A 19,615-nucleotide genomic window follows, 5' to 3' on the forward strand; every position below is an offset into this window, starting at 1 on the left:
ACAAAAATGTTGTAGAAACATTTTGATAACATTCCCATACAGTTATAAAAATGTTATTTCTGAATGTTCTCTGAAATAATTAAGGTGACACTTTATTTTAAAGGTTGTATCAGTGATTTCAGGCCCAAAAAAGGCCTAAACATAAATGATCCGCTAGCTGCCCGCCCCATAAGCAGACAGTCAAAAGGCCGCGTGTCTGTAGGCAGCCTAGGTTCTGAGATCTGCACACAAAAAACATTGGTTTCACCAACCACTCAAAACCAAAACATTCTATCACCGACTATTCTATTACCAAAACCAATCACCGACAGGGGGTGGGTGTTGTGAGGTAGCACGGCTACACGCGAAGTCGGAGAACACGAGCGCAAAACCTCACAACACCCACCCCTGTCGGTGATTGGTTGGAACACTATTTATTTTGGTTTTGAGTGGTTGGTGAAACCAATTGTTTTTGTGTGCTTATGGGGCGGGCAGCTAGCGGATCGTTAGGAAAGATTAGATTTGGGCCTTTTTTGGGCCTGAAATCGCTGATACAACCTTTAATGGTCCCTTTTGAACATTTAGTTGACTATGAGTAACTTTGCAACTATATGTCAACTAACACTCATTAGAGTATTAGTAGACTTTCTGCTATTTATTATGATGGTTCTCCAACAGTCATTCTATTGACTATACTTTATTTTTCTGTATAGTATATATGCTATGCTATATAGTATATATACTATATTTGTCTGTATCTTTGCAACTTATTCTAACCCTAACCCTACCAGTCCACTAATACTCTACTAATACTCTAATGATAGTACATGTAGGTGCAACTTTACTTATAGTCAGCAGAATGTGTTAAAGGGACCATCAAAATAAAGTGAAACCATAAATGAAAATACAAACGTTTAAAAAGTGTTGTATAAACGTTGGGGGAACATTGCATTTTATAATTTTGCAAACATTATGGGAATGTTACATTTGAATGTTCTCTAAACATTCTGAAACAAATAATAACATTCAAAAAATGTTAGACGAACATCCAACTATAAACCGTTTCAGAAAAAAAAGTTCCACGGACAATGTATAAATCACGTTTTTGTGCTAAACATTACCAAATAACTTTAAACGAACAGGTACGATGCTACTGTTGTGAAGAAAAATGTCATAATAGTATGATGGTTGAAAAGCACTAAAAGGTTTGTATTATAATAAATCAAAAACTGCAAATCTTAAATATCTGCTGTGACTCCACAGTGTTTCATCACTGGCAGGTTTCTCTGGGGGTTTGAGCTGTCCGCCAGCTGTCTTCGATAGGCCACGTCATGTTATCTGAGATTCTGCCTGTTTTGTGAATTGTAGGTGGCACTGGATGTGAGAGATGATAACACAATGTGGTTCACATGGAGTTAGTGACATCTGCTCTCATTCTAAAATGAAAAAAGGACAGTTAATGCCACCAGATGAATCAGGAAGTGTCAAATCAAATTTTACTTGCTATACTGTTTTTGACAGTAGAAATGCAGTCATGAATAATTCTAACAAAGGTCTGGATGAATCACGTTTGAAGCTGTTTTAAAATAGATAAAGTGACTGCACATTAGCTGAATAGAGTGCTGCAATGATGACGTTTTGTTTACAATTTGGCCACGATTTTTCATTACAATTTTTTTTTTAAGCATATTGCATGGTGTGGCCACTATTTTTGCCCCTTTTGTCTAATTGTTACAACTTACCCCAACGTGTGTTACAAACTACTGTACCCTGGGGTGTGTTGTAACAAAGGCAAACCATGTATTTGACATCGACTCACAAGGGCTGTGATATTCTTCAGGAGGTTTGAATTGGTGCCTTTTGTAGTGAACAAATTTGGGTACTTTGTATACAAGTTTGAGCACTCAAGCTCAAAAATTCAGTGAGTTACAGGTGCTGAAGCAAAGAGGTGTTACAACTATACCCGGTCTTTTTGATATGGAAGCTTGTTTCCACCACATAATAAAAAATAAAAAGGGTAATTGCTACTTTTTAACACAATTCTGAGTTTTTTTTCTCACAATTGCATGATATAAAGTCACAATTGTGTGTTATAAAGTCAGAATTGCGTGATTTAAAGTCACAATTTTGTGTTATAAAGTCAGAATTGCGTGATATAAAGTCGTAATTGCGTGTTATAAAGTCAGAATTGTGAGATATAAACTTGCAGAGTGTCTCGAAAAAGGAAGACAGTCAGAACAGTCAGAATTGCGCGTTTATTTCTAGCAATTGTGAGTTTATATTCAGTGGCGGAAACAAGCTTCCATATTTTGAAGCCTAAATACAATCGCTTAAAGGATAATTCCGGTATTTAGCACTTTGAGTCTCTTTTCTGGTTTGTTCTGGATGAACTAGAGTGGTGGACACAGAAATTTTGACGATGGGTCCTGTCTCGACTTTTTGACTCGTTTAGAATCGCCTTTGATTGCTTCAGAGTGGCTGGCTACGGGCATTTTGTAAAATCCCGTTGATTTCTGTTGGAAGACTCAATGCTCCTTGATATTACTGCGCTTCAGACTCAAATATCGAGCGGAAGTTTATATGCGGTTGTGAGGTATCTGAAAAAATAGTTCCACAATAACACGGATTGAAATCATACATTGCGCCGATATATTTGTTTTTAATCATCAACGAACACCACTAACCACTCGGTGAGTTGCACAGTTTTGAAAACGAACGTTAAGGGTTGTTTTAAGGACATGTTTGTGCATGCCCGTAGCCAGCCACTCTGAAGCGGTCAAAGGCGATTCTAAACGAGTCAAAAAGTCGAGACAGGACAGGACCCATCGTCAAAATTTCTGTGTCCACCACTCTAGTTCATCCAAAACAAACCAGAAAAGAGACTCAAAGTGCTAAATACCGGAATTGTCCTTTAAGTAAAAACTTAATCAGGCTATAAGCGAACTACACTACAGTCGCATGACTTCAACATCACCACCAATATTTCAAGGCTGTAAAAGCAGACTAGTGAGTAGATGAGTTTACCTGTTTGGTGTGATGACGTTTGTTGTCCCTGGCAACCTCTGTAGGCCCATTTAACCGCTTGTTAGGAATAGCTTTTTTCAAGACACGAAAAAGTTTAAAATCATGAGTGGGGTCACTGTAAACCCTAACACTTAAAATAATTAATTGGTTTGAGTAGGGCCAACTTAAATTCTACAAATTAGTTCAATCAAATTAACTTTTATGAGTATTTAGAACTTTCTTTTTCTTTTAAGTTCACAAAACTGATAAGTTTTATGTAAGTTAAATTGTTTCATTGTTAATTGTTCATCAAGTTAAGAGCACTTAAAATGTATGATTACAAAATAAAAATCTGCAAGTTCTGCTTAAACGTAAAATTTGGCATACTATGCAGTTTCCATTTTTGTCAAACAGCGACCCCTAGAGTCACTGTGGAGTACTTGTATTTAACTTTACTCTCGTAAATACCACTCACGCAGAGCCATCTCAGTTTCTCGTTTTCTTTTCCTTGACTCTTCCTACCGCGCTTTCTTCATTTTCTTGGTCGACTCTGCCATGATTCATGTCTGAAATGAGTGCTAGTGTCTTCCATAGAGGCTGCTTCATATGTTGTTGATGTGACATCGTGCCGTAAAGCAAGTCGTGATTCTCGCAAGATTTGGCGGAGTGCCACCTCTCAAACCTGCATTGCTGGTTTTGCCAGCGGCATCCCCCCCCTTGCTTTGCTATCGGGATGATTCGCCCTACTACGAGTTTGTTTACCATCGAAATGACTTCAAAGCTGTAATATTAAGATACAAATCTTGCATAGTGTGCCTTTAACTTAAAAAAATTGTTGTAACTGATTACCTCAAATTATTTGAGTTTACAGTGTAATGTATTTTATGTTGTAGAATAAAACATGAAAATATCTAGAGCTTGTGTTTACCACAGACAATATTTCAAGCATTTACCAAACAAACAAACAAACAAACAAACAAACAAACAAACAAAAAAACCCGTTGACAATGGAAGTTCAAAAATGCTATCTTGATTCTAGGTTTTAGGCCTCATTCATGCAGCAAATTAAAAATGTTTAATTACAGATCTGTATGAGTTTTTTCCTTCCATGGAACACAAAAGGAACAATTTTGCATCATGTACTTGTTTTTTACCCAAGCAATTACAGAGAATGCCAACTAGAGTTTGCTGACTTTAGTATCTTAAAGGTGCTGTGTATGACTCACTAAATTTCACGTTTACTGAAGCCATATGATAGTTTTGTATGAACTGAATTTACGTTGTTAACCGTTGTGACCAAATCATTGTGAACTGAATAAAATTATTAATTGTAAAGACTCAAAAGAATGGTTTGCTCATGAACTGAACATGATTATTTTTCAAATAAAGGAGAAATAGGGCAAATGTGAGTTTGGTAATACGGTAAAGTCATGGCATGATAAAAAATAAATAAAAAAATCACCAATCAAAATGACTTCCCTTCCCTCTTGCAGTGACATCTCTCTCTTCTCTGATGACATGTTTTCTGGTGCGAGGGCAGGACAACCTGTCAATCACATGAGATCGACCAATAGCAAACCACAACCATCCAATCAATTCCTGATAAACAAAATCAAGTCCCACCCTACATTTTGTTTTGTTCGAGAAGCCGTTGTACTTGATATACGTCACAATAAGGTAGACAAGACTATCACATCTTCTGTTTCTTGCTGACTTTAAATTTTCGTCTGTTTCCATGCAAAGTTATTGAATAGCTTCAGAAGTTTCAGAAAAACTGTTGTATGGAGAGAGCTTATGGTTAATTTCTTGTCATTTTGAAGTTTCACAGCTTCAATTCTCATTGAATTTCATTGTATTTAAAAATCGTGACCAATACGGCATGAGGGTGAGCAAATGATGACAAAATTTTCCTTTTTTGGCGAACTAACCATTTTATGTGCTTTTAGTTTAAGTTGCTGCCAGCAACCGTAAACAGTCCACAGTTAAGCTAATTAACTATTTTTCTTGACTTGAGGATTGTTTATTATGAATTATGATGAATAAATGTAATTATTAATTGAGCCTTGGTCTTGGTGTCCTTTCTCATTGCCATTGCCATTGTATAATGAAAGTAATAAGCCAAATGAGGCCGTGTGTTACAGTGATTTTCGTGGCTTATTGCTTTAATCGATTTTTACTCCCACCTCCTGAACTTTTACTGCTTCTCTAATGCTGCTTTCTTTCCTTCTTTCTTTCTTTCTTTCTTTCTTTCTTTCTTTCTTTCTTTCTTTCTTTCTTTCTTTCTTTCTTTCTTTCTTTCTTTCTTTCTTTCTTTCTTTCTTTCTTTCCTTCCTTCACCAGCTGTCCGTGGAGGACACCACCTCCATTTTGCCCCGTCTGAAGCGGAACTCCAACGCCTATGGGATTGGAGCTCTGGCTAAGTCCTCTCTGACAGGTGTGTCAGGTGTGTGTCTGTCTCGGTAGCTGGTAACCGACCCCATGTTGGCTCCAGAGGAGGAGATGGCGATTGGAGCCAACATGGCTGCCCCTGTGGGTCCCCCCCTCCTTTTCCAGTTTCACCACCTGCCTCCTCCATTAATTAGTGCATGTCAATGGCCTCTTTAGCCATTGATGAAATCCCCAGTCAGATCCAACAAGAGTTCACAAAAAAATAAAAAAAACTCCTGACGTAAGTGCACTATTCATCTTCACAAGCTTGCTGCTGGGAAACGCAGTCTTTCAGTGTGACGTCAGCTGTGTATTGTAGTGTGTTTTTGTGGTTATGTGAGGTGTAGTGCTCTTTTGTGAAGTAAATTGTTGGACAGTAGTGTGTTGTGGTGTTGTTTTTTATAGATACTGCTCATTGTCACAACAGGTTTCTGGAAACGTAGGTATCTGAATATCTCTTGGTTTCATGTCCTGTATCTTTTGTATTTCTCTTGTTTTTCTTAAATGCTTGAAAATGGGGTGAAGTGCTCAAGTGATACCATTAGATTGTTTTTCCCCGGGAACAAATGGAGGTGATTTATCAGAGTATTTAAAGAGAGGCAGTCACTTCATCAGATGGGGTTTTTATCATTGTCAGCAGCCTTGACATCAACGAGTTTACCCTCAGACTACCTTGTTTTTAAGCTCTCTTGCATTCAGAGGCTTATGTTTTAAACTAATGCATCCCGTTCAGATGAGAAATTTGCATGTTAATGAGCCATTTTGTTTAAAGGAAATGTTTAGACGTTTCTCTTTTTCTCCAATTATTCATACATGCATAAAAGCTTCTGAATCTCATGTAATTCATTAGTTTTGTGAATAATGTATTTCTAAAGACGGTCAACCAATCGTATCTCTCTCACGCCTCGTGATCGATCAAATCAACAGGCTGTAGTTCATTCATAATCACTCATTCAGTTATCATCATGCACAGTGCCTTGCACTAGTTTACTATAGGTGATTAATCAAAAGACACATATCCCATAATGCACTGCCTGGCCGCCTTCATTCGCCCCTCTCTGCAGCTCCATGTATAGTCTGTGCAGATGCTGATTTGTGTTTTTCTCTCTTCAGGGGTTTCCAGATCAATGAAGGACAAAGTGACCAAGCCCACTGCTATGGCCCAGGGTCGCGTGGCCCATATGATTGAGTGGCAGAGCTGGGGTATACCATCTGCAGGGCCGGAAGGAGGAGCGGGCCGCTCCAACCTGAACCGCGAGAGGGAGAGACGGCTTGAAAATGACGCCTACAGTGACTTGAGTGACGGAGAAAAAGAGGCACGAATGGCAGCGGGTGAGATGTTTGACTGAAGATGTTGAGATGACTGAAAAGTGCAAATTGCTCATTAAAATCACATCCAATATCGGTCACACTTTAGAGTAGGGTACAATACTATTATTAGGCTACCCACTATTAACTATAGTTAATAACTATTGACTCAATAAACTCCTACTGCTTATTAATAGTTAGTAAGGGAGTTAAGTTTAGGTATTGTGCATTAGGCATTGTGCGACATACCCGTCAATATTCGGTGGGGTCCCCATCTCCAGATTGTTGTGCAATACCGATCTAAATTTTCTCAATATGCAGTAGGCCTATAACATTACAATATTTCATGGATGCAAGCCAAGACAATCAGTCTATAGCCTACATGACAACACACACACACACACACACTTAAAGGACAAGTTCAGTATTTTACACTTAAAGCCCTGTTTACAGATCGTTTCTGATGAAATAGAACGGTTAAGATTAAATTTTGGACAAATGCTGCTGTCCCGAGAATTTTAGGTTTCTTTCACTTTCCCCCCCCACCAGTAGACTGGTTGTATAGGTGCACTAGAACTGTCCTTCCTAAAACGCATTAAACATTCGTTTACAAAGACGTGAAACTCACGAGTGGTCAGGGGTGTTCACTGGTATGCTCACACAAAAATCGCTGCAAAAGATGCTTTCCAACAGGTTTTGTCGTAGTTTTTGTCCAACTCCATTGACTTGCATTGGATGTGCTGTGAGGTACGGTATTACTCCGCCGCCGGAAACTGAAATGGGGTTCAGGGGTTGTTTTCTTCTTCTTCTTGTTTTTTTTTTTTTTTACGGCGGATCGCAAACAATAAAATGCCAGTGGTTTGCTCGCAAAGGTGCATTATCGCCACCAACTGGGCTGGAGTGTCTATTATTCAAGCTCTCAACAGAAGAATGTTCGGGTGTGAGGCGTTTGGAAAAATAGGTCCACAGTTTTACAACGAATGGTGAAACACCTGTTGGAAAGCATCTTTTGCAGCAATTTTTGTGTGAGCATATCAGTGAACACCCCTGACCACTCGGTGAGTTTTACGTCTTTGTAAACGAAAGTTTAATGCGTTTTAGGAAGGACTGTTCCAGTGCACCTATACAACCAGTCTACTGGTGGGGGGGAAAGCGAAAGAAACCTAAAATTCTCGGGACAGCAGCATTTGTCCAAAATTTTATCTTAACCGTTCTATTTCATCAGAAAGGATCTGTAAACAGGGCTTTAAGTGTAAAATACCGAACTTGTCCTTTAACTATTTTTTATAATCCAATATGCTATAGTACTGACACTGACATAGGAGGTTGATTCATGTCAATCAACCTCCCTAACCCTAACCCTAACCCTAACCCAATTGCATTGGCTAAAATTGTTTGGATGCATGTTGTTTTATAATAAGGAGAGGCAAAGTTGTGCATTACAATGCAGACATGACAATAAACGTGACAGATATATATTTTTCTTTACTTTCACTTTTCATCAATTGAATGCATCCTTGCACTCTCATTGACAATTCCAGTCATATCCGACTCTTAGTGATTCTATGGCCATCTCTTGCCATACGCGAGAGACTGACCATGAATTTTCTTGGCAGTATTTTTCCAGAATAGGTTTCCAGGTCTTTCCCCAACATGACTTGGGACTCACACGCATTCACCTCTATGGACAATTTTACTCCAATTCACCTATATGCTACCTACTGCATGTTTTTGGATTGTGGGGGAAACCTGAGGAAACCCACGCAGACACAGGGAGAACATACAAGCTCTACACAGAAAGGACTTCTGGCTCAGCTGGGACTTGAGCCAGGGATCTTATTGCTGTGAGGCGACACAGTGAGCCACTGTGCTGCCCCACAAAACTGCTATGAATATGTAAATATTTAAAATGTTTATCCAGTATATTTCATTATCCTATTTTTTGCAGGCATTTTGCAGCAGTTTGCCATCTCTGAGGCCACACTCTTAGCCTGGACCTCTATGGATGGAGACAGTTTCTGTGTGGACTCCAACCAGGGCAGCGTGGCTCACCTCAGTGAGGTTAACCAGGAGAGCATCACTAGCAGAGGTGAGGGTCACAAACAACTGTCATTCAGAATTACCACCTTGTGCCGGAACAGAATGCAGACATTGTTTTAATAAGGCACTATGTTTTCTTTTATGCTACATCAACGATTTGTCATTTTGCTTACTTTGCTTGACTACAGATGAATAGAACAATCGTTTAAGCTACGGCTCAGATATTACAAGCACACACTTCTTAAGCTCATGCTTGCCTGATTATTTCACTGGCAGTTTAAAACCTTGTGAATATTCAACCGCTCTTGCAGTAAGAACTGTTTGGATTTTTTGACTCGTAACCAAACCTCTTTGTTTCACTGATGTTAGCTCTTAGATATATCTGCAGATTTTATTTATATTGTTTACCTAGCCTTGACTGATATGCCTTGGAGTCCGTTTGACAGGTCTAGAGCGCATTGCCACCACTTTATTTAGTGTGTGGAAATGTGTCAGAGATGCCTGATAGCTGCAGGCCCAAAGGCAATGGGGGAGAATCGCGAAGCAGCGGATTTCCTGAGGTTCAGCCGTCAGAGCTATAAGAAGCCAGGTTGCAGTGTAGCACCAAACAAAATGGATCTCTTCAGCCTGATTATGTCAAAATAATGAGGATTTAATGTAGCGGGAGTATTGTAACGATGAAAAATCATGATTGTTATAGTTTTGGAAATGGTATTAGAAAAGGAAAAGATCTATCTATCTATCTATCTATCTATCTATCTATCTATCTATCTATCTATCTATCTATCTATCTATCTATCTATCTATCTATCTATCTATCTATCTATCTATCTATCTATCTATCTATCTATCTATCTATCTATCTATCTATCTATCTATCCTGTATAATCTGGTAACACTTTATGGTAACACTATATTTTACAGTGTCCTTGTTACATAATTATATGTACTTACCATAGTAATAACAGCAAGTTATGCATAATTACATGCAACTAACCCTCGACCAAATCCTAATCCTATACCCTAACCCTATAGTAAGTACATGTAGTTGCTTAATATTACTCAGTTCTTAAATATTTGGTCCCACTTTACATTAAGTGGCGTTAAGTACTATGTACTTACATCAAAAAATAAGTACAATGTACTTATTGTGTTCATGTTGTATTGTAAAACACTTTTGCTGCTATTGAGGTGTGATACGGGTAAGGTTAGGGGACAGGTGTGGTGGATTGGGTTAGGTTTAAGGTGTAAGGGAAGGGTCAACTGTGTAATTACAAATGTAATTACATAAATTAATTACAGCTGTAATTACATGCAGGAGTTTTAAAATGTAAGTACAATGTAAAAACATGTAGTTACACAATAAGTACATTGTACATATGTAAGTACATAATATTTAATTACACTGTAACAATGACACCTTAAAATAAAGTATAACCCACTTTATTTTACAGTGTTTTTGTTACACGTGTTACATGTAGTTACTATAGTAATAACTATAAGTTACATGCAACTAACCCTAAACCAAACCCTCATGCTAAACCTAACCCTATAGTAAGTACATGTAGATAATTAATATTACTCAGTACTTGTATGTATAATTACACTGTAACACGGACACCTTTAAATAAAGTGTACCCCTTTAATTTAATGTGACGTAGTTACATTGTACTTTTTCAAAAAAGTTTAGGAATCCCTGGATTAGAACATAAAAAGAAATGCTCTCAGATACCACTTTGGTTCCATCTGCATTTGAATTCTCCACTTCACCTTACGACCTTTCGTCTATTCTCCTCTTGTCCTTCAGACCAGCCGTTGCATCATTCCTCTGCGGACGTGTGGCCTCACACTTACGTCTCCCAAGGCCTTTACTGTCTCTCCTCCTCTGATGCGTGGGAGCCAATCAGCAACGAGCCCTCAGGCATGGCCTCTCCCGCCGCCGGCTCTTACATCATGGGGGGCGGGGCTTCGGGTGAGGGTTTTGACGGCTCTACCCACTATCTGACGCAGCAGCAGTTGACGTTGCAGCAACAGAACAACCTACAGCAGTTCCAACAGTATCAGCAGTACCAGCAGCAGCAGCTCATGCAGTACCAACAGGTCAGAAAGCACACGCTGTCATGTTAACATGCTCAGAGGAACACTACAGAGTTATGTGGAGTACTACAACTTGATCTCTTGTAGCCGGGTGTTGTCAAAGGCTTTTAAATCATGGTCCTGGGGACCCACCGTTCTGTACATTTTATATGTCTCCTTTATTAAACACACCAGCTCATTAGGAAAGTGCTCCATGTACTGAACTGAGTGTGTTAGATTAGTGAGACATACAAAATATGCAAAGCGTTGGGTCCTCAGAACCAGGATAAAAAAAAACCTGGTCTACGGGATGGAGCTGTCGGTGTTCTCGCTGTTTTGAGAACAGCACTGACCATGACTGAAAAGGGTGACGGAGTGCAACTGTCACGTCTTGCATGTGATGAATCTCTGGAACATCTTACTGTAGGAAAACAATACACATTCAAAACACAATTCAGTTCCGGATTAGAAATACTACAGATTCACTTTATAAAGTCATTTTCACAACTATCGACTATGTGACTAGCTCATTAAAACTTTATGGCACATATATTATAAAACAGTTGCAACAAGTTGCAAATAGTCAAATTAAACATTTGTCATTTAGCTTCTTTAGTTAGCTTGAAGTTTGCAGAATACTACTGTTCAAAAGTTTGGGGTCAGCAAGATTTTTTTTTAAAAGAAATTTTTTATTCAGTGAGGATGACAACCAAAGGTGACATTAAAATATTTACATTGTCACATAAATATTCTATCTTAAAATAAATGCTGATCTTTTAAATCATTAAAAATCCTGAAATATTAAGCGGCATTACTGTTTTCAACATTGATAATGCTAAAAAATTATCATATTAGAATAACTTCTGAAGGATCATGAGACACTGACTGAAGACTGGAATAATGGCAGCGTAAATTTGATTAAATATCTTTAAATACTGTTTTTAATACTGTAAATAGTGAACAGCTATTATAAACTGTGATTATATTTCAAAATATTACTGTTTTACTTTGTGTTTGATCAAATAAATGCAGCCTTGGTGAGCAAAAAAGACTTCTTTTAAAAACATTAAAAAGTTCACAAACTCATCAGTAAATAAACTTAGAATATGTTGTTTTTATAATAAAAAAATAAACAATTTTAATCAATAGTTAAAAAAAAAAAAATCATTTTCATCATTTGCTACGCTCCTTGGGATTGTAGTTCACTCCCTCATAAAAGATGTTCAGTATGCACTTTTGTACTTCGTCAAATCAAAGTGTTTTACCAATTATCACACTGTAAAAAAGAAAAAGTTAGTTCAACTAAAATTTTCAAGGCAACCGACTGCACAGAATTTTTGAGTTGAAGATATCAACTTAATTTTTTAAGTTTTGAAGAACTACAATTATTAAGTTGCGTCAGCTAAGTTTTTCAAGTTCTGACAACTAAGTTTTTTTAATTCAAGTTACTGGAACTTTCAAGTCTGTAATAGCTTACTATTTTGAGTTCAGATTAACTTCATACATTCTCAATTCTTTTTCTCATGCTTTCTCTTGAAGTCATTGGAACATCGACTGCACAGCGCCTCACACTCCTTACAAGCCACGCCCAACAGCACTATTCACAGTTTGGGCCTGCCCACTCACCCGAGACTAGCTGACCTGTGGGCGGCGGCTCAGGTGGAGCCCCATCAGGTGGAGTTGATGGGACACATGGGCTTGTCCACGGCTGATATGGGCATGGGGGAAGTGTACGGCGAGGAATCCGTCATGGAGACCGAATGCATCCCGGAGCAGCAAGAGGAGGAGGAAGTCAAGGTAGGATATTTCATTTCTACATCATTCACCACTTTATGTTAACATCATTTAAAAAAAAAATTCTCTCTCTCTCTCTCTCAAGGAGGATGACATAACACTTACCCTTGAACCCGAGCCGACATCCGTAATTTCCGTCCTGACACAGAGAGAGGACTCCACCCCAGCTGGGGTCATGAGTCCAGGAAGAGCACCAGCACAGCCAATGGCTGAGCACATGACCTACGAGGTCACATCCTGCTTCATCCAATCGCCGGAGGAGAAGGAAGAAGAGATGGAGGATGGGGCCATGGTTATTGTGGCAACCAACTGAAATTGAGGGCCAGCTGAAAGGACGGAGCGAGGAACATAAAAAACGAAACTGTCTGTGAAATTATCAAACCAGTTAAGCTATTGTATATGCCCTTTTACTCCAGATGTGTACTCGTACAAACTGTTACATCAGGAACAGATTTATTCGTTATAAACGCTGAAAGAGTGTTCTCTCAGAACTGCGGACGCATGTAGAGACCAAACGTCGGGATGATGCGTTATAATATAACGTATTATGTGCTCCAGCCGTTTTATTGCGGGAGTCCTGAAGTCCAAGGCCGCTTGCGAATGAAAACAAAGAGTGCAATACTGAGAAATCAATTCAACCAAAAGAAAGTGCATGCGTTTTTTGAGTATTTAAGTGACTGAATTAACAGTATCAACATAGTAATAATATATATATTGATTTTTGTAATAAAACTAAAAGCCAATGAAACAATATGTATTTGTATATATAACATGTATGTACTGTATGTATGTTAGTACGAATGTATGAATGTGTCTTTAAAGGTATATTCTGAAAAAAAAAAAAAAAATGTTATGAATTTGCTGTTTGCGTGAAGTGTCCCCTATGTACCTCCAACACACACACACACACGCACACACACACACTCCCACACACAATTTTCGTTCTTAATATAACCAAGCACAATACTGCCCAAATGGAAACAGTGCTGCCCTTTTCAACATCCTAACTGTATTGTTACTAAGACTTATGCACTACTATGGACATAAACGAATGTATTGCCCATCTTCTTTAGCGACAGCCCAGTTCTGTCCTAAGTTTTTTTTTTTTTTTTCAGTTCTACTTCATTTTTTCATCGATGTCTGTGTTGATCTGTTTGTGTACTGCCTGGCTGAGCTGCTCAATATTGATTTGCACTGAACAACAAAAAGAAAAACTGAAGAGTCATCATCGTTATTCCGGGAAGTTCCATCAATCTTCTCTTGCAAAAAGATGAGGAAACTTTGGATACTTTTAATCCATTGAGTCTGAGACTACAGGAAACTAAATTGGGAATCCTGAAGACAACTCATGGATCCATCCATTTCAAGTTTTGTTGAACTATTTGCTATTTTCCATGTTAAGTTGTCGCTTTCGAATCCTGTAGCTGACATAATACAAAGAGATAAACTCATTACCTCAGTAAAATCATGTGGTAATGGGCTAATTGACATGTTTGGTCAGAGTATGTTTTTGTCACGACAGACCGTATGACTGTGGAAAGAAGTGAAAAGAAGGTGCTTTTCTGGTTTGTGCTTGCAGGCTTTCCACTAATTATTTAATAAGCTGTAATTTAAATACCCGCTGCAGAAAGAAGTGCCCTCGACTACTAGCGTGCACATCTAAATCTTTGTCGATACTTGTATACGTTCCAAAAGAGAGAGAAAAAAAAAGTGTTTTGGATGTGGCAACATTAACACTAATTTAGATTTAGAAACCGTTTGGTTTAGCAATGATTTCTATTCTTTGAGGATTTTGAGAGTTTTGATTAATGTCGTTATGCAATACTGAGGCAACATTTATTTTTCTATACTAACGAGGCCTGCAAGTTGTCATTCGTTGTGATATTTCGAACATCGTAGGACTAGTATCTGCTGAGGGAGAGTCATTTTAAATTGCTGTATTTGGATCGAAATTCAAAACCAGACAAAATTAGAAAGAAGTGAAAAATCTCGTGTTCAACGAACAAAATCACATTCTTTGGAAAATACACCTTTAGCATCTTCGATGTAAGAGCTCTTTGTGAAATGTCCAAAGGATGGCAACATTAATATCTGACAGCAATGATGTCACAAAGTCATAATTCTGTCATACTCTGTGAAATATGATGCATTTAGTGCAAAATGACAAAGAAATTCTGATTATTGAGGAATAAAAAAATAAAGCTATAGGTAGCGATCTTGCAGTTTCTTCAACTCCATTCGGTGTCATCATGTAACCTCATTCAAATCATGTGCATTTTAATGTGCTGTAAATAAAATCCTAATTGTGAAGCACTGTCTCATTTGTTAATGGATTTAGAGATTGATAAATAGGATATAAATATATAAGAATATTCTCTCACTGTGACGACCCAGTGTCTTGTTCGTCCCGGACGAGCCCCCATTTTGTTACAGCCTGTGGCTCAAAAGGCCGCAACAAAGAAGGGACACAAAAGTTTGCCAAAATTAACTGCATGGAATGTAATGTGCCGTAGCCATGGTGCAGGAGCACAAAAGATAATTAAAACCACAAAATCCAAAAGAAAAATGCAGCCACCTAAAGGGTGGCAAATGGCTCCTTTTAAAGGACACAAGGATGTAGAAGTCAAGTGTGTGTGATGAAGCCATTAATGAAGCATGGCTCAACACTCAGGACTGCCTGATGGCCCTTTCATGTCTTCATGCGCTGGAACGGACATTTTCATAAAAAAATCACGTAAAAAAATGCCGGTCTCTGCGAGTATCCTAGTAAACATAGTCTGTTATATCTTAAGTAAACATAAACAGTTGAGAAAGAAAACGCATGTATAACAGTATATTGGATCCGTGCAGCTCTTAAAGTGACATCAGCTTAATAAACCTGCTGCAGTCTTTGTTTTAATGTTAATCAATCAATAAAGTAGCCTAAAAATCTAGACGCACCCTAGCGGCAACAAAATTTATTTTGCAGCCAGGGTAGTCTAGCAACTCTCCGTTGACTTTCGGAGCTGTAAAAACCTAAATTGGGTGAGGCCAATCACATCGTGTATAGGGTAGGCGGGGCGGGCTTAACATAATGATGACAGAGTTGCGACGGTTCCCTGCTACTTGAAAACAAAGAATGACTGCTGGCGAACAGTCTTTCGAATCGGCTTTGGCCGCGACTCTGGAGGACTTGGAGTTAAGCTTTTCTTTGAGAAAAGAGCAAAGAACGGCACTTAAGTCATTCTTAAAATAGGAAGATGTGTTCGTAGTTTTGCCGGCCAGATTCAAAAGTTGAATCTATCAACTAACGTTAGCTCCGCTGTTGGGAAAACGCTCTGGTTGGATGAAGGGCTGTCCTATTGTGTGCAGAGGGAATTTGAAAGACAGCCGTTTATCCCGCCCCTCGGATTGAGCCGTGTCTATGGTGAGTTGCCAGACCTAACATCTTGATGTAGGTCTGGCTTGCCAGGCTATCAATAAAGGACAAAGAAAAAGAAAATCACTCACTGCTCTTCACTATTTTACACTTGATCATTCATTTTCTATACCTGAAAATGGCTCTTAGACGTACCCGAAAAACATGAAAAGCAGTGTTTATTTTATTTGTATATTTGTTCTATTATAATAGAACAAATATACAAATAAATATTTGTATTTGCTCATAATTAGACTATTTGTAATTTGTTCTTATTTTATTACTGACAGTTTACTTGTCTTTAACAATATTTGAAATATATAGCTAGTAATTTTTGGTGTCACAACTTTATTTATTAAAGGTGCCGTAGAATGGATTATTTTATTATTTTATAATGTTTCCTGGGGTGCCCTTATAATGTTAGTATGTTTATTAGATCAAAATTTGTTATAATTTAGAAATAAAAGGCATATTTCCTAGCCTGATTTCATACCCTGATCTGGACACTCTGTTTGAAGGGGCGTGTCTGCTGTGAGACTTCAGTGTAAACGCCCACTGCTGTGATTGGCTGACATGCTTGCATATGAAATATCTGGCATTACATGTAGAGCTATCTGGAAAACATTTACTATTACAGCGATTATACGTTTTTACTATTACAGCTATCGGGATTAACGAATCATGGTAAGTTTTTTAAGTATTTAGATCTATTCCAGCATTGAGCAGATGACAGCCTGTCGATCGCGTGAATGAAGATCTTATCACTGCAACGCGATTTACTGATGCATAAACAGTGTTGAACGACTTTGAGAGAAAGATTATCTGTCTGGACTTGAACAATTACACATCAGAAATTCACATAACCCACTGGTTCTCCAGAGGCTCGGATGAAGGAGCTAAAAAAATATTTTTGTGTTCATTTGTAGTTACATCCAAACACTGAACAACTGCCATGCTTCGTTCGCTCGTCTGCAAGCCACGATGTCTCTCGAGGAAAAAACAATATCGCGCTGGATCTAGATAACACAGTGTAAATTATCGTTAATAAAATCACTACTTACCGCTTGTGGGAATATAACGTTAGTTGAAATTGCCCCCTTCGTCCGTTTGAGACGCCGAGAGAAGCCTGGCTGCTTGATATTGTTCCAGGTTAGAAAAACAGTCCGCGGTGAAATGGGCAGAGCAACTAACAACTTCGAATTTAACTGTAGCGGTATCCGATTATAGATAGATTATAGATAGATTATAGATAGATCTGCCATTTTCTCTATGATCCTCGCTTGTTTCTTCACCTGCAGAACTTCTGATGATTCGGCTGTGCAGTTTCGCCTGGCACTGAGCATGGGCTGGCATATGCAAATTTTTAGAGGCGTACATATTAATGATCCCAACTGTTGCGTCACAGTTGGTGTTATGTGGAGATTCGCCTGTTTTTCAGGGGTGTTTTTCAAAAACGAGATTTAAATAAGAAAGAGAAAACTATGGTGTTTGAGACTCACTGTATGTCATGTCCATGTACTGAACTCTTGTTATTTAACTATGCCAAGATAAATTCAATTTCACATTCTAGGGCACCTTTAAGGTTATGGGTCAAAAACAACGGAGACAACAACTAGGCCTATTTTATTTATTTATTACTTTTTCTGTGGTGGGGCCACAAAAAAAAAAAAAAAATTAACCACTGGCCCTACCAGGCCAAAAGAAAAATCCTTAGTGTTAAGTCCTGTGAAGGAATCGTTCAATCATCTGGAGGACGAGACATGTATTTTTCTGAATCGCTGACATTAATCTTAAGATGCAAATGCCATAAAAGTTTTTTTTATTTAAATCTGTCACTGTTTATTGAATTGTTATTTATTCCTAGAAGATACCAAGATTGAATGGTTGTAGATATATAAATGTCCTTTCTCCTAAGGTAAACTACAAATTTGAAACAACGAGACAAAAACAACAACATTAACCTTTCGAAATTACTTTATAATACATTTTCTGTCAATTTCTCATCACGTCAAGAGGGAAACAGATGAATAAATAAATGAATAAATAAGACAAAAACAAACAAGCAAAAACTGAGGGAAATAAAGTGACAGCTCACTGACTAAACAGACACAAAAATCACATTAAATTACCTGAAACATTTAATCGAAGACAGTAGATCACATGAACCAACATAGATTGTTCATAAATAGCAGAGTCCATGGTTTAAAGACATGAGAGACACCTGAGAGAGAGTTTTGAGAGAAAAGATTGATAGATGACATGAGGGGTTTCATTAAGAGACGATAGTGTGCACACCCTGAATTTTAATTGCTTAAAAATGTATAACTCGAAAAGGGCATGAGGAAAATATGTTTCAGAAGAAAAGTAGGTTCAGATTTTGAAAAGGTTCACAATGTGCCACCTGCTGGCCACATTTTGTTTCAGATATTTTTGAAAACTACATAAGTATAATGCAGTGAAAATGTTCCTTGTTTGAAATGTCTTAGATTTGTTGTAATTTTTTGCTCATTTTGGTAATATAAAAAGGGTTCAGACCCTTTAATAAAGGGTGCATATGAAAATGTCCAGGCGCATGAAGACTTTAAGTGCTTTTATGAGGTCTGAAAGAATGTCACAGACTGCCGTATGTAAACCTGATTTAGCATTATCAGCATAATTTATGCCACCAAGGAAAATGTTAATGTTTCGGCTATATAAAACGTCTCAGTTACGTATGGTAACCTATGTTCCCTGAAAGAGAGAACGGAGATGTTCGTCGGAGGGATCCGACAGAAATGGGATCTTCGCAGAGAGACCAATCTACTTCGAGAGAAACTAAACGAGCCAATGCACATTGGCATGCGATAATTGCGCCAGCAGCTTCTATCATGCAGTGCGGGTATATAATGAGCAGCAGGTGCAACGTAGCTTTGGTTTTCGCTGAGGAGCCGAGCCAGGGACCCGTCGTCTGCAGCGATGGTACAACAACATGGCGACGGGACGAACGTCTCCGTTCCCTCTTTCAGGGAATGTGGGTTACCATACGTAACTGAGACGTTCCCTTTTAATGTCGGTCACTCCTACGTTCGTCGGAGGGATCCGACAGAAATGGGATCCCTATACCAACACGCCATGTTGTTGGCCCTTCCAGTGCCCTGCAAAAGCCTCACTTCTCTCGCCTTTATTAGGGGCAGAAGCTTATGCGGGAAGTCCTGGCTACTGATGTTCTGCAAGACCCACTCAGTGAGAACATTGGATAACACTGGGAAAGCGTGCCCTTCCTAGGGGAAGGAGAACGCTGCGGAAGCCACGACCTGCCCACGAGGAGGTAACATGTGGAAAATACACATATGGACTAGCCAAGCAGGGTAGTGCATCATATGGAAGTCTCTGGGGTGGTTCCAGCCTAATCCAAGGGGAGAAGCGCATCGGCAGAGACGGCAGAGCGGGCTCTGCCAAGGAAAAAACACTGGCTAGCCGACAGGGTAGCCGTACCGGGGAATTTTACACATATGGGGTCGCTACATATGGACACCCAGCCTAGCACAGGTTCCTCAATGCATACCAGTGTTAGGCCTGTCGTCAGACGCTCCGCAACGTCTGACTGCCATA

General features: G+C 38.7%; 1 protein-coding gene across 9 annotated transcripts in view; it reads left to right on the forward strand.

Moving 5' to 3' along the window:
- fam131ba (family with sequence similarity 131 member Ba) overlaps nucleotides 1–14,935 on the forward strand; it is a 32,914-nt gene extending 17,979 nt beyond the window's left edge. For 4 of the 9 annotated variants that reach the window (XM_081375931.1, XM_081375929.1, XM_081375935.1 and 1 more), the window contains 6 exons: nucleotides 5,323–5,425; nucleotides 6,523–6,741; nucleotides 8,666–8,806; nucleotides 10,565–10,857; nucleotides 12,373–12,630; nucleotides 12,713–14,935. In XM_081375931.1, coding sequence (XP_081232057.1) covers nucleotides 5,323–5,425; nucleotides 6,523–6,741; nucleotides 8,666–8,806; nucleotides 10,565–10,857; nucleotides 12,373–12,630; nucleotides 12,713–12,940 — 1,242 coding nt within the window. In that variant the 3' untranslated portion in view covers nucleotides 12,941–14,935. The remainder of the gene's footprint in view (nucleotides 1–5,322; nucleotides 5,426–6,522; nucleotides 6,742–8,665; nucleotides 8,807–10,564; nucleotides 10,858–12,372; nucleotides 12,631–12,712) is intronic. The other 5 variants (XM_081375932.1, XM_081375930.1, XM_081375937.1 and 2 more) reach the window with 2 other exon arrangements.
- Nucleotides 14,936–19,615: the final 4,680 nt, after the last annotated feature.

Source organism: Scardinius erythrophthalmus, assembly GCF_964197995.2.
Source record: "Scardinius erythrophthalmus genome assembly, chromosome: 10".
Taxonomy (NCBI): domain Eukaryota; kingdom Metazoa; phylum Chordata; class Actinopteri; order Cypriniformes; family Leuciscidae; genus Scardinius; species Scardinius erythrophthalmus.